At 40.5% G+C, this 19,366-nt stretch overlaps 3 protein-coding genes across 3 annotated transcripts; 2 read left to right on the top strand and 1 right to left on the bottom strand.

Moving 5' to 3' along the window:
* The first annotated feature begins 716 nt into the window (after window positions 1-716).
* On the top strand, window positions 717-3,713 carry LOC147172447 (uncharacterized). The gene is made up of 3 exons (XM_086079217.1): window positions 717-1,020; window positions 1,701-1,820; window positions 2,712-3,713. The coding sequence occupies exons 1-3, from the start codon at window positions 969-971 to the stop codon at window positions 2,930-2,932; spliced, it is 393 nt and encodes a 130-aa protein (XP_085935343.1). The 5' UTR covers window positions 717-968; the 3' UTR covers window positions 2,933-3,713.
* On the bottom strand, window positions 2,709-13,096 carry notchl (notch receptor, like). Its single transcript, XM_086079212.1, has 12 exons — window positions 13,001-13,096; window positions 11,622-11,871; window positions 10,435-10,579; window positions 9,466-9,804; window positions 8,905-9,137; window positions 8,376-8,718; window positions 7,249-7,388; window positions 7,064-7,125; window positions 6,670-6,793; window positions 6,141-6,238; window positions 4,922-5,244; window positions 2,709-3,717 (listed from the first exon to the last, which is right to left on the bottom strand). Exons 2-12 carry the CDS (start codon window positions 11,674-11,676, stop codon window positions 3,198-3,200), a joined length of 2,382 nt encoding a protein of 793 aa, XP_085935338.1. The 5' UTR covers window positions 11,677-11,871; window positions 13,001-13,096; the 3' UTR covers window positions 2,709-3,197.
* Window positions 12,366-19,366, top strand: tap1 (transporter 1, ATP-binding cassette, sub-family B (MDR/TAP)). Its single transcript, XM_086079214.1, has 13 exons — window positions 12,366-12,592; window positions 13,045-13,379; window positions 13,648-13,879; window positions 14,085-14,199; window positions 14,271-14,401; window positions 15,064-15,269; window positions 15,353-15,550; window positions 16,355-16,483; window positions 16,561-16,755; window positions 17,063-17,236; window positions 17,694-17,853; window positions 18,130-18,266; window positions 18,978-19,366. Exons 2-13 carry the CDS (start codon window positions 13,047-13,049, stop codon window positions 19,170-19,172), a joined length of 2,205 nt encoding a protein of 734 aa, XP_085935340.1. The 5' UTR covers window positions 12,366-12,592; window positions 13,045-13,046; the 3' UTR covers window positions 19,173-19,366.

Here is a 19,366-nt window from a genome sequence, read left to right on the forward strand (position 1 = left end):
TCTTTGAGGTGAGTTGTTGAAACAAAAAGGGCAACTTTGAATACGTGAACTTGACTTAATGTGCTAAATTTAAAAGTAGAAGCCGAATCTTGTAGCCACAAAGCCATAGTATTGCGCTACACATATAGTCTCTGAAAGTCACATTTGTTATATATAAAATTTTATATGACCTTTTGTGGAGTAAATCAATAATTTTATAAACACTATCATCCTACAAGTAAAAAAAAACCAAAAAACGTTATTGAGGAACCTTAATCTGAACAAAGGTGATGACTTGGCGCAAGAACACACCAGATCAATCTGCGATCTGCCACTAATTGCTGGTGGAACAGTCACCTGTGTGGCCAGAACTCATACTGTCATGTTGTAACAATTTATAAGTTATGGACAATTTTAACTTTGTTGCTTCATTTAATTAAACATACATGGCAACTCCTGTAAAATATGGTGAGCTAAAATTATCAACAGTTTTTTTCACGTTTTGTAGATGACACATCTGTGTCTTTATTGTAAAAAAAAAAAAAAAGTTAGCAAACATAAAAATAAGATAAACATAATGTGATTATAGATCAACAACAAGCTTAAGCCATTCAGGACAAAAGTTTGCTTCTGTTCTCTATTCAGTGCCTGTCATGAGACTGCTAGTCGTCTGACCATACACGGAATGTTGCTCATTAACACGCCATGATTTAATAAAGCAAGAACATGACTTCAAAATATCACATTTCTACAGCACCAACTCAGCAGCTAAATTGAGTTTAAGCGCTAAAGCATTTTTCTCACTATGAACATTTCCATAATCTTGTCCAGACAAACAACCCTAATGTCATTTAAAAGTTAGCCGAGGAGGCGTTTTTGTAGCTCAAAACGTCAAAGTGCAGTCTGTATGGACGCGGTGAGGAGCTTTTGGGAGCACAAACAAGAAAATGTTAAGTTTTAAGGTCAAACTGCAGTGAACCGTGTCGGAGATGGCGCACCGGCTTGGCCCTCTACTTTTCCTCCTTGCAATTCCATCAGTGGGTAAGTCACTTTTAAGCATTTTCTACAATATTATACATATTTTACTAATTAAACTAAGTGCTGACAGAGGGAAGGTTAACATATATAAATAAATGCTAGAGGCTAGCGAGCTGGCTAGAAAAACAAATAAACTTGCTAAAAACAGAATAAAATGGAGTTTCACCTCCAACTATCCATCAAGTGCCAATGTCTCTCCTCCTGTTTTTTCCCGTTTTTTGTTTTTTTTCGCCGCTGGGATGACTTCTTTTTGATGCCATTACGGTGTCTGTTTTGTTTAGTACTCTCGCTAACGGAAAAGGTAGATGGGTAGCTGTCAATCATTCTCACACAGTTAGTGACGTAGAGGCTCTATGTCACTAACTGTGTGACACAAAAACACCAGCCACTGCTTATCATCACAGTTTATTTTATTTATATCCTATGTTGTTGTTTTTTTAAAGCATAAAAGGCCTGTAATAAACAAATACCAGAGACAGATAAAGACAGGACATTTTTATCCTTCTCAGGTAAGACTACACATCGAGCTTGGGGGCCCCCTGGTGGCTTGGGGGGCCTAGGCAGCCGCCTAGCAAGAAACGGCTTTGGTCTTTTGAATACAGTACAGCATACTGATTAAATTGAGGCTGACACTTTTTTTGAACTTCATTCTTTGATTAACATGGTCCATTTTTTTTCTTCAGTTCCTCTCTTCTGTTACACGTGTGTGTTTCCCGCCATCTCGCCACTGGACTGCATCAGGTTTCCTCTCATGTGTCCTGCCGGCCAAGTCTGCCTGTCCAGCAAAGTCGTAGGCCAGAAGGGTGAGGTCTTCCACTCGTTTTAGAAAGGGTTATAATTTGAAATAATACCAACAGTTGGCTTTCTTCAATTCAATACTAGTTGTTTACTGTCTTTATATGGATGCTCCCTTTTTTTCTTAACATACTCTGCATTGGCCCCACAGCAGAGAATTATTTACATGAAGTATCAAAAAGTATCATTTTAAGGAAAAGGCTTAAAATAGAGTTTGAATGATGCTTTTTCATCTTTTGGGTGTTTTGACAGAACCATGAGGGTTTTGTCCTCAGCTCACTTGTATTTGATTAGTCAAAATGTTTTTTCTACTGTTTGGGCACACTGTCGAGTGCCAGATTGCACTGTGGATTTTTAAAAACAAGAATTGGTAAAATAAAAATCTTATTTACATGAATCTATTTAATGTTACAAAATTTTGTGTTGAAATTGTCTTTTTTTTTCCTCAATAGTCATCTAATTTGGATATGTTGCAGCGAAACAGATTGCATTCTTATACGTGAACACATCTTGAATTTTTTCCAGGGAGTAACTGGTATGAAAACAGGCAGAGGGAATTCCCCAAGGTTCGGTCCTTTGCCCACTTTAATTGGACCAGTCTTTACGAAAATAGATATATTTGAACTGTGAGGTATGAAAACAATTAGATTTGATAGGAAAAAAGACCAACTGATTAAATCAACTGCTACATAAAATGTTAGGAATTAGCTGTTTTTCCAATTTCCATGATTTCGTTTCGAAAGACATCTTCTGATGTAGTGAAATGCTTTATCAAAAGGATTTTCCTACAATTCTGTCTTCAGCCGCTTATGTTTGACAAGTTTGACAAGTTTGACAAGTATTACAACACCTGAAAAAGAAAGAAAAGAGTAGTATGTTTAATCACGTTTTATTTCCAGGAGCATTCCGTGTGGTGATTTACGAGAAGAGCTGCATCCTCCCCGCCTTGTGCGGTGTGTCAGGCCAAAAGTCCATCATGGGACTCAACTTTACCTTCACCAACAAATGCTGTGACACGCACTTGTGCAACAGAGCAGCTGCTACTGCCACGCCCATTGTCAGTGCCACCTGCTGGTCGGCGACTCTACTGGCACTTTTTGTGTCTTCTCTGAATAGCTGAGTACTCATTTCTCTTCAATTGGTTTGTGGATAAGAGGCAGGTAAAACTGTATGTTTGTATTTCCACTGTGCATCATTAAAAGTGACATTATGCCCCTGAGACACAAACATATTTAATATAACAATCATTAGATAGATAATAATTTTTTTTTCTATATGGTCCTTCTATATCTTGGATTTTGACCTACCACGTGTGTCTGCAATGTATCTGCTGCGATAACGGAGATTCAATGTATTTGCATATTGTTCAATGGGGCTGCTGCTTTCTACAAGGCCGTCTGTGTGGCATCATTGGCATTATTTGACCTCTCTCCCCGAGATTTGGGCTCTGAACCTGGGGCGCTAACATTAGCTTGCTCCACTCTGCCGCCACCGTCGCTGCCTCCACCGTTCACCAGTGACTGGCGATCCGACTGGGTCGCGGGTTCCGGCGGAGGTGACACGATCACTCGTTCTATGTGCTCATTGGCTGTCCGTTCAGTCACAATCAAGTAATTGGGTTCCAACTGGTGGGAGCTGGAGCGGCGCTGCAGTGCATGCTGGGTACATGAGAAGGAGCGCTGCCGGGGAGTTGGCTGCGGCGATAGGAAGTGAGGCGTCACCGCCCTGGGGGCTTCATGCTGTCTCTCTCGGTCCTCATCCTCCGAGGTGACCTCCTGCAAGGTGCTGATGGGTCGTGGGGAGCGGCCCATGACTCTGGGAGGCACCAAAGCGGTTGCCGATTGGTTGAGCTGCGGTCGCCAGTTTTGAGGGGATGGGTATTGGACGCTGCCCATGGACCAGTTACTGTCAAGACATCATTTCAGTTGAATGTTATCATTGGACAGAGCTTCTTCCACCAATTATGCACACAATTGGTTTATAAAACATTTAAGGAGTTCCTCAAGGTCCTATTTTTAGTACACTTTTAATTTCCATTTGCATTCATTACGCCAAGTACCAGATAACACTGTGATGTGTGGAACCAACTAAAATTGTTAGGGAAAAGATACATTGGTCTAAGCCAGGGGTCAGAAAACTTTCCTGTCAAAAGAGCCATTTTAGGTCAAATAAATAATCAAAAATGTGTCTGGGGCTGCAAAACATTTGAAAATTGTGATGAAGGAAGCAGTGCTAGCTAATTAGAGCTGCACCACAAACGACACAAAAATATGCAGCATCCAATACTTGAAATTCATTTTCTTCTACCTTTCACACAAAAATCCAGAAACTAAAGATAGTTTCTGGATTTTTGTGTGTGTAATTTTTCATACTTCATTTTTCGTACATTTTTAGACTCTCCCTTTCTTCTTCCTTTTTTGGACATTTGGCTATTTTTGCTGCCTTTTTTGCTAGCAAATTTATTACTTTTTGTGGTAATTTTGTGTACATTTTATGATAATTTTCAGAATTTCTTCTTTTGTTTTTGAACATCTTATAGTTACTTTTTGAACGTTTTCTTTTGTGTCCTTATTTTTTTATTATTTTTTTGTTTTGTTTGGGCAGTTCCAAAAATAATTTATGGTAATTTAGAGCCTTTGTTACTTTTTGAAAAAAAAAGTCTGCCTTTTTTATTCAAATGACACTTTTGGCAATTTCATGGACATTTTATAGTAAATTTCTGCTTTTCCTCTTCCTTTTTGGATATCACTTTTGGGACATTTTAGGTAATATTTTTTTTTTTTTAAATAATTAAAGTAATTAAAAAAAAACTTAAAAATGTGGACTCTGACATTTTTTGAAATATTAATAAAAATATATCTAAATCGTTAATTCATTTGAAGAATATTTAATCTAAAATACAAATAAATATGTATTTTTTTTAAATTAATTTCTAAAAATGTTTACAGATCCACAGGGAGCCACAGGAGAGGGACTAAAGAGCCACATGTTGCTCCAGAGCCCCAGGTTGCAGACCCCCGGTCTAAGCAAATATACTGTTTTGTACAGTTGTAAATCTTGTCTCTTAGTATGTTTTCCCCAGCCACACACTGACATTTATAACACTTACCACTGTGGCGATGCTGTCATATCTCGATGTGCCACAATCCCTGAGAAGGAGGCACTCCGTCCTTGTGTCCCGACCCATGGAGAGTACATAAGCGCCCGCTCCTCCCACAGCATGTCGCTGGCTGCGTCCACGGTTGTGGGCCCTCTTTGGATCTGGTGGGCCAGCACGAGCTCCAAGACTTGGTGGTGCAAGCCTTCCCTGGCCACGTCTACGGGGCGGCGCCCTCTGCGGTCATGGAGCTCCAAGTTGGCACCATGGAGGAGCAGGAGCCTGGCGGTGTCGTAACAGCCGTAGAAGGCAGAGAGGAAAAGCGGTGTCTCACCCTGGTAGTGAAATACAGTGAAATAAACATTTATATGCAATTCACAATATATTAATTCAGCTAGCCTGATTTTTCCGTAGAGTAAATTTTACTCTAAACAGTCTATTTGGTCCCACTGTAAACTAAATTGTAAATTTACAATTGAAAGAGAGTAAAATATTGAGTACATTTTACTCAAAGTATTAATAATGAGTACAAGAAAATTTGCCTATCTCATGAAAAAAAAGCTGAAAGATTTTTCACTCAGAAATTGTAAAAGTAAATTTTGCAAAAAATGTTGACTTCATTTTACAAGTTACACAAGGGTAAGGTATCAACTCATGACCTTTTGCTTGAAAGACTGCCACTCTACCACCCGAGCTATGCCCCTCCTACTGTTTGCTTATATCCAAAAATTGGAGTTACGAAGATTCCAGCTGACACGAGCGATATTCTAACCCACACTAGGAGCTGCATGGCTCGGGGAGTAGATTGGCTGTCTCCAAACCTGAAGTTTTGGGTTTGTTCCTTAACCCTTGAGTGGCTTCTTTTTTTTTTTTTTTTTAACTCTCTTCCAAGTGTAAATTTTACCCTGTTTAAAGTGGCACCAAATAGACTCTGTTTAGCATAAAATGTCTACAGAATTTACTGTACCCTCCTTTATTCACTAAAATAATTAACAGTTCCCTGTATTTGTGCTCTTACTAAAACACTCTAAGATGCCACAAGTTAGCAGCAAAGGGCTGTCCAACATAAAAGGAGTGGTTTGGCACCCTCTTGTGGTGTCTTGGTGCCAAGGTACAAGTGTCCTGGCTTCATTGTTTGCAATCTTTATTTTTTGGGATATGAGTCTGCTCGAACTGAGGAGAACCATCAGATTTACCCACTAAAAGTCAGTATAACAGCTCACCACTGTACCTTATTATCTTGCATGTCCACAGCAGCACCATAGCGAATGAGCGTCCGGGTCAGGGAGAGATGATTCACTGAGCACGCCCAGTGCAGGGCCGACCTCCCTGAGAGAGGTAATGTGCATTCCCGGTGGAAGGGGATGGGGATGGAAGAAGGGAATGAGTAAGTCAGCCTTTGAACAACCATTACACAAAAGAGTCCAGAGCGAGAATGGAGGGATGTGTTTGGACGTGGGCGCAGATGAAAAAGACGAAAAGAGGGAGACAATGCCAGGAAACAAAGTTAATGCTCGTTGATTAACTTTGTTCGGAGTCAGAGGAATGCAACAGAGGGGCTGGAGAAGGAACAGAGGGGAAGACATGGAAAGAAGAAGGGGGTAAGTTACTCCGTCTTCACCAGGAATGGTTGCCACATGTCGCACTTCTCCAAGGTCTCAAGCGGTGGCTCTCAAACTTGAGTTTTTACTCCAATCTTTCTTTCTTTAGCCTATAGATATATCTGTACACTTCCAGTGTATTGTTGAGGATCATCTCACCAGTATGATCCGTGTTATTGACAGACACTCCAGCTCTGAGTAGCTCCAGAACTACTCGATCCAGTCCACTGCGCACCGCACGGATCAGAACCACAGAGCCGTCCGGGCCGCACCACTCTGCAGACTGACCACCGCACAACATATGTGACATTTTATATAGATGTAATACAGAGGTGGCAAATCCAGGTTCCAGAAAGTAAAAACCCTGCCACCGTTTGGCTTTAGCCCCAGGTGCTAGCTAGCTCGAGGCTAGCTCCCCGGGTGCTTGTTTACCTGCTAGGGAGCTAGCTAGCTAACACGAGGGGTTAAAGCCAAACTGTGGCAGGGTTTTTACTTTCTGGACCTGGATTTGCCATCACTGATGTAATATGCTAAAAGTATAAACACAACAAACCTGTTGAGGGGGACTGAGCAGAGGTGGCGGTATGGCGTTCCGGTCCCAGCCAAGGGAGGACGCTGATGGAAATGTAAAAAGCGCTATAAAAATTGCTGTCTAAGTACATTTCACCCTTGATGTCCTTGTGACGTGTTTGACATCAATGTGTTCATCTGCTCATCTTGTGTTGGTTGTTGTCTCACCTGGTGGAGGCCTACGAGGCTGCGATCCTCCCGCCCTGTAATGTTTGATGTCTTCCTGGCGTCCAGCTGTCCTCACGTCCTCCACGGAGCTCTGCGTGAAGTCCGTGTCGCTGGCCACGTCATGGTCCCTTTTGAGAGGCCTGAGGAAGACACGGTTCAGATTACAACATCAGGTGCAGCGAACGTACATTTCCTCTCAAGCCCGGAACCTTCATTGGGCACTAGAACCTTCTCTCGGAATTGGTACCTTCTCCCTGGACTTCAACCTTCTTTCAGGACTAGAATCGGCTCAAGGGAATAGAACTAGAATCATCTCTTTGGGACTGCAACCTTTTCTTGGGACTAGCACCTTCTTCCCTAGGGAGTCCTCTAACCTTTTCAAAAATAGTACCTTCCTTTTCTTCCCTTACATTTTCTCTGGACAACAACCTAGTAGTAGTCTGTTGACTACAACCACTTTATGACGACTAAATAGCTCTTTGGGGACAATAACTTTTGTTGCGCAATAAAATCTTCTTTTAGAACTAAAACCTACTTTCGGAGTAGAACCATAATTACACTCTAGAATCTTCTCAGAACTAATACTTACTTCTGGGACTAAAACCTTATCTCAGGACTAGAGACCTTTCTTTGCATTACAGTGTTCTCTTAAGATTGGAACCTTCGCTGGGGACTGGATTCTTCTCTTCAGTAAGCAGTACCTTCTTTTGGGACTAGAACCTTCTCTCAGAAACTTCAACCTCCTCTTGGGACTACAACTTTCTTTCTGAACTACAACCTTCCCTGGGGACCAGAATTTTCTCTCAGCAGTAGTACCTCCTTTTGGTACTAGACTTTTCTCTGGATTACAACCTTGTCTTGTGAATACAACCAAGTTTATGAACTAAAACCCTCCCTGAGGACAAGTCCCTACTCTGGGCACTCGGACCTTCTCTCAGGACTAGTAACGTCTCTTGGGATAAAAACTTTCTCTTAGGAGTAGAACCTCCTTTGAGCAATAGAACCTTCTCTTTGAACTAGTACTTTCCCCTGGGACTAAAACTGTCTCTTAGGATAAGGTACAAGTCAAAATCTCTATCTTTTAGAAAGTAGTGCGCTTGTGTTCACAGTAAAACCTTTGGTCTCACCTCATCCTCATGGCGTCCTCTCCAAGGGGTTCCCTCCTCCTCTTCTTTTCGGCCTCCTTGGCTTTCTTCTTCTTCCTGAGGCCCGTCTTGTCTTTGTCTTTCTCCCGGGCCGGCCTCCCCCTGGCCTCCTGCTGGGTGGCGGTTGGCGTCCAGCCTTTGGGTTTGCCATCTGTGGTGGTGGAGCGATGGCTCACTCGCTGGCCTCCTGCTCCCTGACCGTTCCCCTCTCTCTGCCGCCTCTGTTGCCTCACCCGCCTCACCACCAGGAAGATCACCAGGGCCAGGGCCAGCAGCAGTCCCGTTGCTATGGCAACTACAGCCCACAGCCACGCAGGCGTTGGCTCTTTAACACAAAGCAATGGACAAATGCGTCAACTCTGATTTCCGACATTTTAGGCTCATCTTAGACATTTTCACAGGTTCTTTAAGGCAAACTTGTTCAAGATATTTTGTATGATTACTGCCATTTTGCTTTTCATTTACTACCAAATTTGACGTGTTTACAGGAAACTGCGTTCAACGATGCTACCTTTGACATCCTGTTTTCTGGTCCCTTCCCCTTCCTGCTCGTCCCGGCTCCCTATTTCGTCCTGGACACCTCGAATAGCAATGACGGACTTTAGTTCCGGCAGCGTTGGAGATGTGATGGTCCTCCGCGACATGACTGCCCTCATGAAGCTGGCGGCCTCGGTGGCATGAGGGAAACAGGTAGAAGGCTGGCGGGAACATGGACGGTTGTCCACTTGGAGAAATATCAGGGAGCTGGGACACATGGAAACATTATTTAACATGGGGTAGAACAAAATAACCACTTTGCGTTGCACCTGACCGTTTTTTGTAATGATGTAGTATCGATGCACTATCATTAATTATGTTGATTTTGCCTCATATGAAATTCAAGTTCATTATATTTTTATATTAAGTGGCATGCTTACTTTATTAATTTTCTTCATTCAATGCTTGTAAACCAGTGAAATAAGCTGAAATGGAGAACCCCAGGGCTGTGTACTGGCTCCACTGTTTTTCCCCATATAGAGCCACTATTCCTACTCAATCTTTTTTTCTTTTTTTTTTTTGGCGTAACGCTCACCCGTTGGCGTCGCCTGCTGATGTCTGAGCCAGCAGGTCAACAAGCTGCTGAGGGTCAAAGTCGAACAAACTCCTCTCAGCGGCGAGTGGCGCCGATCCCCTCAGTGCCAGTGGGCTCCGTAGTACAACGCTGAGTGCCCACAGCAGTGATGTGTTGGTGAAGGTGAATGCGCCCCCTTTGTGCGGAATGGCGGCATGGACCACCAGAGTTCCCTTGGCCCACAGGGTGCTATGTTGAGCTGAGCAGTCGCTGCCGTCCCACCCGCAGACGGCGTTGTCGCAGCCCTTGTCGCACTGAGAGTTAGCGTAGTGGTTGCGGCAATATGGAATGTGGCCTGGACTAAGAAGCAAAAAAACGTCACATATATTAGGTCCACTTGCACAGTCTTTCCGTGGAATCCATTGGTGGAAGCAAGGGAGAAATTAAATGCAGGCCTTTTTTTTTCAGTCAATTGAAAAATGCTTAATAATAATTCTATAAAACTACATTAAATTAAAAATAACGTTAAATAATTAATAAAAATACTGGTAGAACATCACATTAATAAAAAATAAAAAATCTAACTCTAATCATTTAAAATTAAATTTAATTGAAATATATTAGTTGATCATTTTTTAAATAAAATAGTAATGATGAAGCATAAAATTAAATATTTTACAAAAAATGAACAGTTTAAAAACAATATAATTAAAACATCTTATTCGTTGATGTTGTATATGTATTTTAAAGTAAATTAAATATTTTAAAACATTTAAAAAATATATATAAGATTTACAAATGATATAAATACATACTGAATGAATTTGATTTTAAAAATAAAATGTACATAAAAAAGAAATATTATCACAAAATGAAATAAACATATTTTTTTCATTTAAAAATGAATATAATAAAATAAATCAATGACATTGTACTTTTTCTTGCGCAACTTGTCTATTGTATGAATTTGATATGATGAAAAAGTCTCACTTGCAAGGTCCCTTGTCCTTGAGGCAATCCATTCCATCCCGGAGACACTCGGGCTCCATGCACTCCCTGTCACATGACCCGTCCCCAAATTTGTCTTTACACTTTCTGCTGGCGGGACACTGCCCCCATGGGTCGCTGGACACCACTGCGGATACACAGATACACAACAAAGTTGATCCCTTTTAGCATTATATCAGCTATAGTGACTTCATGGTTTGTTCTACTTGATTTTCTGCAAATATGCCAAGTGTTTTTCTTTTGTAATCGCACCATCTGCATGGGTGACACAAATATCGTCTTTCATTGTCTTTCAGCATGAATACAGTTCAAGACGTGACGAGTGCTTCCTGATGTTGGCGTGTTAAATGGGAACAGGAAGTGAGGCCAGGGAGGCCCGACATCAACAGGAAGTTTCCAGGGGAAGCCAATAGCTTAACGGGAAATGGAGCCGGCGCTGGATAAAGGTCAGAATTGATTGCCGTGGCAACGGGGTATGTGATGGAGAGGGACAATGGGGCTTGGCAGGTGGGTGTGGCACCACAAACACACAATTTGATAGGTGTTGAGTGGAGTGCAAATTACACCAGTGACCCAAATGAAAAATTCAAACGTATCCCACTGAGTAATAAAATATAATCTATTAAATTAATCCATTCATCCATCAGTTTTTTTTAATCCTTCACCACATTATGTATAATACTGTGTTACATTATGCATAGCATGCATGGCGGAACAATTTTGAAAAATAAACAAATTGCAATTTTCCCCTTAATTTTGCAATTGTGATTTAATATGTAAATATTTTTGGAAGGTCCTCTTCCCATGTATTCTTTAATTAACAAACACAAGCATTATTGGTAGTATTTACATTTCATTATTTTACAATTCAGAAAATCTGATTTATTATACATAAATGTCTTGGTATTTGAATATTGCATTCTACTACATTGTGATGTCAATTTAAATTTGATCAATTATTCAGACATAGAGACAATCCATCCATCCATCGTCAGATGTTGTATTACCTTCAGTGACAGTCTGAAATCAGAACATTCCTCACACAACTGATTTTCTAACATCCATCCATAAATTGGCGAAAATCAAAACGTTAAAATCCTGCCCACGTTCCAACATTATAACGAGAGTGCATTCCATGATATAAAGAAGGCAAGTTTCCTGACAGTTACCTTGTCTTGTGCAGCTTAGTCCCAGGAGAATGAAGACATGCAGAGTCGACATCATCTTCAACACATCCAGCTTCTTACTACCACTTTAAACTTTTACCAATCCAGTTTCTAAAAGCTCATGTGGCCAGCAACAGCAGCAGCACCTTTTTCTCAATGCAACACCCGCTCCACTTGGTTCACCAGACCTTTTCTTCTTCTTCTTTTTTTCTCCCCCGGAGGCCCTTGCGGATATCTGGACGACTTCCTGCCACTGTGTGCAGAAGAATAGAGCGTCTGTGACTCACAATGTCAAATGCAATAGCAAAACAAAAAAAAAGAAAAAGGATTAAAGAAGAAGAAAAAAAGTGTATATTGGAAACCATACTGTTTTAAATCCTATTTAATATCAATATCGCATGTGTTTCCAATACAGTGCAGCTCTAGTTTTAAGTAACATTTTAAATGTCATATAGCAAAACACTGTCGGCTTACACTATATAACTAAAGTAAACATACCTCACGATTTAACTTTGTTGCCATAATTGATAGCTAGCTATTTAGTTAGCTTGTTTGGTTGTACTGTTTGTCATTCCCCCACCCCACCACAGGTTATTGTCTATTCATGTATCTGCAAAAGAGCAAATCACTTTCTAAAGTTAGATTCTTTTTTTTAATACAGGTGTAATACAGGATAATTATGACAATAGGTAATTTGTCCAAGTAATGATGCCGTAGAAACCAGTTACTTCCGCGTGCAGATAAGGTAACCGGATCTGTCTATTATGGGAAATGCTGCCACACTTCCACTCACTTTCTCTTTCATTTTGACGCGGAAACAAGAACAGTCGGTCGGTCGGTCGCTTGAGAATGCGTTGATGTTTTTAGAATGTAAATATATATTCCTATCACAATCTTAACAAATACATTTGGATCGAGGTTTCACCCCGAAGACTGTTCGGCACCGTTGACATTTGACGTAGCTACAGTAAATAGTAAGTACAAGTGGAATGGTTGAGTTTCAACATGGATATTGAAGGGTGAGGCCACAGGTGCACTTCATTTGACTTTAAAACTTTGGACTTTTTTTTGTACTTTTGTGCAAAATTATAACTTTTCACATTATAATTTAAAAAACAAAAAGATTTTTATGTTGTATTTTGTATTATGTTGTATTTTCGATGTTGTAATTGCACCACACTTTGAGTTGCATTTTTAATGTCTGAAAAGTGCTGTATCCAGTTTGATTTCATCTGATAATAATTACTGATAATACAATTATTTTCTTTTACATTCAAAGTGTAAACTTTCTTGTTGTCAAAATAACACCTATAGCCCTCAACATGATGTGGTGCTATATAATAAAATCACAATGTAAAGGTCATTGTATTGTGCAGGTGTACCTAATAGTATGAGTGTGATTTAGGATTATCTCTTCTCTGTGCAGACATGTCCAAAGTGAGCGCCTTGTTGTTCCCGTTGCTGTTTGTATGCGTGGACGTGTGCATTCTGAGCGTCCTGCGCTCCTTGCAGCTGTCGCCACAATTCTTCCAATTATTCCCTTGCCCGCCACTCATCGCATTATGGGGAGGAGAGTTGGCTAGGGCCGTCCTCCTTCTCCTTCTGCTACTCCCTGCCAACGGTCCGTCGTGGGCCAGAGGCTTTGGTGCTCTCCAGACCGTCCTGGTCCTGTGCTTGCACCTCCCGACGTACGTGACGCTTCTCTATGCTCTTGGCTGGGAGACCGAGGAGGAGATGTGGGGGTGGCACTCCTGGAAAAGGGTGAGAAATAAACACATTTTCATGGAACTTTGGGCAAAAATGCAGTACCACGAACTTGTAATTTTCAGGACCCTTTAGTTCTTGATACTTGAATTTACTAAGTACCAAGACCTAAAGGAATCTGGAGGTTAAGATGAAAAGGATTGGAAAGGACCAAGAACTAACCAAAGTAAAAAAAATGCCCAAACAAAAAGGTTCCTGGAACTTTAGGGACTTGGGCTGGGGTCAAAATGTGTTAAAGAGGCTGACGATGAGAACATTTGTCCAGGTGTTTCAGGGTTACCTGGTGACGGTGGTGTCGTGGATCTACTGGACTCAATACGTCCAGTTTTTTCTGCTGTCTTTGTGTCTCTCCGTGTCATCTGTGTGGAAGACGACAAGCAAAAACCAAGAGCCCAAAAAAGACGCCACCTCATCTTTGACGAGACTGTTGGGATTCATGCGGCCTCAACTTGGTTGCTTTGTGGCCGTACTGCTTTTGGTGGGGCTCTCCTCCTTTTGTGAGTTTGTTCATTCAATCTCACACACATTGAAGACACTTTTGAGTAATGAGCATCTTTTCAAATAGATCCTAGTCAATTTAGTCTAAAATAAACCTCAGAGCCAGCCTGTAAACATCCAAAACACATTTGTGTGGATTTACACGTTTTCTTGCACATTTCACTGAAAGTAAAGTGTGATTGACACGTGTGGTTGTGCTGCCAGGCGAGATGGCGGTGCCTCTGTACACCGGTCACGTGACGGACTGGATCCAGAACCAAGGGGCACCTGATGCTTTCACAGAGGCCATCACAATTATTGCAATCATGACAGTTGTCAGGTAAAAACGAGGATTTTTTATCTAATCTATGCATGTACATTTGAAGAGATGTTCCCCTTGTTTTGTTCCAGTGCGGTGCTAGAGTTCATCGGGGACCTGATGTACAACGTCACCATGAGCCACATTCACACGGCGGTACAAGGAGAAGTCTTCCAGGCTGTACTCAAACAGGAGATCGCTTTCTTTGACACCACCCCCACAGGTTATTCTAAGTCACGGGTCTGCAACCTGCGGCTCTGGAGCTACATGTGGCTCTTTTGTCCCTCTCTTGTGGCTCCCTGTGAATCTCTATAAAAAAAAAAATTTTTTTATATATATACATAAAATATTATTTAAAAAAATTAATGATTTAAATAAAATAAAAAAGAGTTATTAAATATTCAAAAAAATTCTGTCCAAATTTGTAAGTTGTCAGAAAAAGAGACATGAAAAGGTTGTTAAAAAATTCCAACAGATGTCCAAAAAGGAAGAGGAAAAGCAGAAAATTACCATAAAATGCTCATGAAATTGCCAAAAATGTCACAGAACTGAATTAAAAAGGCAAAAAATAAAACGTTCAAAAAGTAACTACTACATGTCCAAAAACAAAAGAAATCTTCAAACTTACTATAAAATTTACACAAAATTGCCAAAGAAGTCAGAAACTCAATTCAACAAGGGTAAAAAAACAACATTCAAAAACAAAAGAATAAACTCCCCAAATTACCATAAAATGTCAGAAAATTGATATAAAAAAAGGGAGAAAAAATGTGAAAAAATTGCCATAAAATGTCCAAAAAAGGAACAAGAGGCAGAAAATTTCCATAATATGTCCATAAAATTGCCAAAAATGTAAGAAATTTGACATGTCTTGTGCTGTTGCAGGTGAGCTGGTGTCACGCATCACCACGGACACCAACACTATGAGCGAGGCACTGAGTGAGCAATTGAGCCTGCTCATGTGGTACATGGGTCGCGTGGTCTTCCTGTTCTTCTTCATGGTCAGACAGTCGTGTAAAATGTCCCTGCTGACGTTCATGGGGCTGCCCATCATCTGGGTCGTGCCGAAGTTCACCGCACACTACCACCAGGTAACCCACAACAATGAGGAAAATAAATGCAAAATATAACAACTGTTTTATGTGTTTGCTGTCTCTTTCAACATTTCTTGTAGGCAATATCAGTAAAGGTTCAAGAGTCTCTGGCTAAGGCCAATCAGGTGGCCACAGAAACCTTTTCCTGTATTAAGACGGTGAAGAGTTTTGCCAATGAAGACGGCGAGACCGAACGTTACAAGCGCTGCATGGAGGAATTGTACGCCCTGAACAAGATGGAGTCGGCGGCATATGCCACCACTACTTCGGCCAACAGCGTGAGTGAGGAACATGCACTTGTCTCACTACACTTTGACATGCAACATTGGCAACATACAAAACCTGTTTTTAAAGGGGAAGTCACCCCCCCCCCCCACACAAAAATTCTTGACAATAATTTGTGCTATGGAGTTCCACTAGTCTAAATACGGTATTGTAGTTAATATTGCGTTAGTGGAATATGATTGGTTGTTACCTGAGACCTGAGGAACTCTGATGTCATTTTTAGTCAACAGCAAGTGGCAAAATTAGATGGATAAAATCGGCTGGATTTTGCCACATAACTCATATTCCACAAATGTAATATTTTATAGTCATGTCTCGACTAGTGAGGTCACTATTGTCAAGGAATTTTATGGTTGACCTCCCCTTAATCCAATCTTTCAATGGACCTAAAGTACACGTTTTCATAAAGATTAAAAGCAGCTCGGTCTTCAACTTACTTGTCTATGAGCATTAAAAGAAGAATGGAGCGTTAGATCGTCTACAATTTACCATGTTAGCATTCATCAAAATCACGGATTCCAATTACTTGTCCATTTATCATAATTAACATGACCTAACATTAAATCTGTAAAATCTAAGACTATTTGGAGGCATCACCAACCTCAAATACGAAAGTAAAAAGGCTTTAAAATCTTTAAAAACCTCAAGTAGATTTTCAGAATCATCAAACACAATTGCCACCAATGAATTAATGTGTATTCCTAAAGACTGATAAATTATTTGATATTCCTACAAATCTGTCAAGTTTTTCCTAAACATCACAGACATTATTTTTTTGCATTGTGTGGTGTTCCCAGATGACCACACTAGTCATGAAGGTGTGCATCCTGTACTACGGAGGTTTGCTGGTGACCCGAGGGACAGTCAGCAGTGGAGAGCTTGTCTCCTTCGTCCTTTACGAGCTTCAGTTTGCTTCTTTTGTGGACGTGAGCCATCAATTCAAATAAGGGTGTTGTATACAGTCTAAATAGCAAATAATCCTGTGTCATATGTCATTCTTCAGGCTTTAATGCATTCATATCCTGAGGTGAAGAAGGCCGTGGGAGGCTCTGAGAAGATTTTTGAGTATTTGGATCGGAAACCTCAAATACCCCCGGATGGAACCTTGGCCCCCAAATGCCTGAAGGGACACGTTCAGTTCAAAAACGTCACGTTTTCCTACTCCAGCAACACAGATGGCGACAGTGTCATCCTGAAGGTTCGTTGCAACTGTCATGTTTTTGTAAACATCGATTGAGCACAGATGTATTGTGTTTTTTCCTAAACATCATTAGTCTTCAGTCAACCTATTGTGTCTTGAAACAACCTAACTTGATTTGTCATAAATGTCAAAGACGCTTTCAAGTCCTGTAACGGACTTAATGTTTGTGTTTTCAAGATTGTAGACTACAAACACAACATTTGTATTCAACATAGGGAACATAACAGACCCTAAGTCATATCATTTGCAAATGTCACGGAGACTTTAATCTTCAGTGAGGCTAACGTGCGCCTTCCCGTACCAGGGTGTGTCCCTGGAAATTAAACCCGGGCAGATCACTGCGCTGGTGGGGCTTAACAGAGCTGGGAAGTCCACCTGTGTCAAGCTCCTGGAAAGGTTTTACCAGCCTAAAGGCGGAAAAATTCTTTTGGACGGAGAGCCACTGGACAGTTACAAAGATGCTTATCTTCGGCAGAAGGTGAGGAGCAACAACTTTTTTGGGGGTACAGCGTAAGGGTTGAAAGGTTAAAGATTTTTTGTAGTACACTATGTATAATGTTATAAAAGTCATGTTTAAGTTAATTAATGGGAAAGTCAAGTCGAATTCAATTGATTGATTACGTTAATGTTTTTCAGCACAGTGCAGCTGTCCCAAACTTTTTTTTTGTGCCATGCCATGGTTTAACGTAAAGACATATTTTGATGGAAAGGCATAGAAACAAAGACAAATCGATTAAAAAAAATACAATTCACACTTTTGTAAATTGTCGTTGGGTACTGGTAAATAATGAATTTCTGAATTTTGTATATATATATATATATATATACGTATTCATATAATACCCAACCTCGATTTTTGATGTTTTTTTTTAGCGTGTCATTCTCAAGAAATTACAGTACTTGAAATTTAGACCTTTCCCGACCACTGCCTTTAGATCTCGGTGGTGAGCCAGGATTGTGCCCTGTTTGCCCGTTCCGTGCGGGAGAACATCAAGTACGGCTGCCCGGACGCCAGCGACGAGGACATGTACCAGGCTGCCCGGATGGCCAGCGCCCATGACTTCATTATGGGGCTGTCCAAGGGCTACAACACAGGTGCCGACATTCGGTTTGCAAAAGGGTGCAACATTTATGAAAAGTTTCCAGACATTTTCTGGGGAAATAAAGCTGGGAAATTTTGAAGAAATATATTTTCCCCAACAATATTTAAGTTCATTCAGTTTTTAAATCCCATGTCTATTACCCATGTAGTTCATATGTTAATCCACATGGAACATTTCTAACTTTGAAAATTCTCTGAATGTTCCCACCCTTGCCACCACCTGTTTTTCCAAGTGGTCATGTGATAACAGTTACTGCTCTGTTGTTAAGATGCTGGCGAGAAAGGGGGACAGCTATCCGGTGGTCAAAAGCAACGTATTGCCATTGCCCGGGCCTTAATTCGACGTCCCACTATCTTGGTACTTGACAATGCCACCAGTGACTTGGACACCGAAAATGAACATAAGGTAATGCTCCAGTTTCAATATGTTTAAAACAAAACAAAAAAAACATTTAATACCAAACATCATTTATTATTTGTATGCCTGAAAAGTGATGGTTTTGGATGTCTTTGATGGTTTGGAGATAAAAGGATTCCGCTTAATGTCTGCAACATGTCTTTTCTAACTATTTTGAAGATGAAAAGACACTTTTGAATACTCAACACACCCAAACTATGTGTTGTTTTTCAATGGACCTAAAGTAGGTTTTCATGAAGGTGAAGAATCTTCAACAATCCTCAACTACAGTAGAGATTAAAGATACATTTGAATATTCAAATAACCCAACATCCGTATTTATGTAAAGCTTGAAGACAATTCTGGGTCTACAACAGTTTTAAAAAAAAAAATATATATATATATACCATCAAAACACTTTCTTATCATCATCGGACCTAAATTATCCGTTTTCATGAAGACGGAAGATAATTCTGAGTCTAACACACCTACCGTGTTTGTTATAAACATCAAACACACTTTTCAAAAATTTTGTAAAAATGATTTGTGAACAATCCCAGTGTGATTTTTCACAAAACACCAAGCACACTTTCTACTAATCCTTACCAATTAAAATTACATCATCTCTGGATGTTTTATTTTTTAATTTTTTAAACTGACCTAAAGACCAAAGACGCCCACAGCTTGTGCAAAATTTATTGTGGCCATTGTGCCCCACAGGTCCACCAAGCTTTACTGAGCCAACGCCTCAAGAATTGCTCTGTGCTGCTGATCTCCACCAAGATGAGTGTGGTGGAAAAGGCCGACCACATCATCGTCTTACAAGATGGCATGGTGGAAGCTGAGGGCCGCCACCACCAGCTGTTGAAAAACAGCCAGCTCTATGCTCAGCTGGTGAAAAAGGAGGCACAATGAAGGATGCCATATGTAGCAAACCACTTTATTATTATATTGTCTCTGATTAAATGTTTTTAATTCCACCCCAACCCAATACATTGCAATGCAATGTTATCGTTTATATTATTAAACTAGTGTGGGTTTATGAATACTGATTGTGTGACCATTTAATTTCTCTCACGGGATCAATAAAGTATGCGGCTGTCACAATT

The sequence above is a fragment of the Leptonotus elevatus genome, chromosome 6 (assembly GCF_054856555.1).
Source record: "Leptonotus elevatus isolate MCC_2025b chromosome 6, RoL_Lele_1.0, whole genome shotgun sequence".
In the NCBI taxonomy this organism is placed as follows: Eukaryota; Metazoa; Chordata; class Actinopteri; order Syngnathiformes; family Syngnathidae; genus Leptonotus; species Leptonotus elevatus.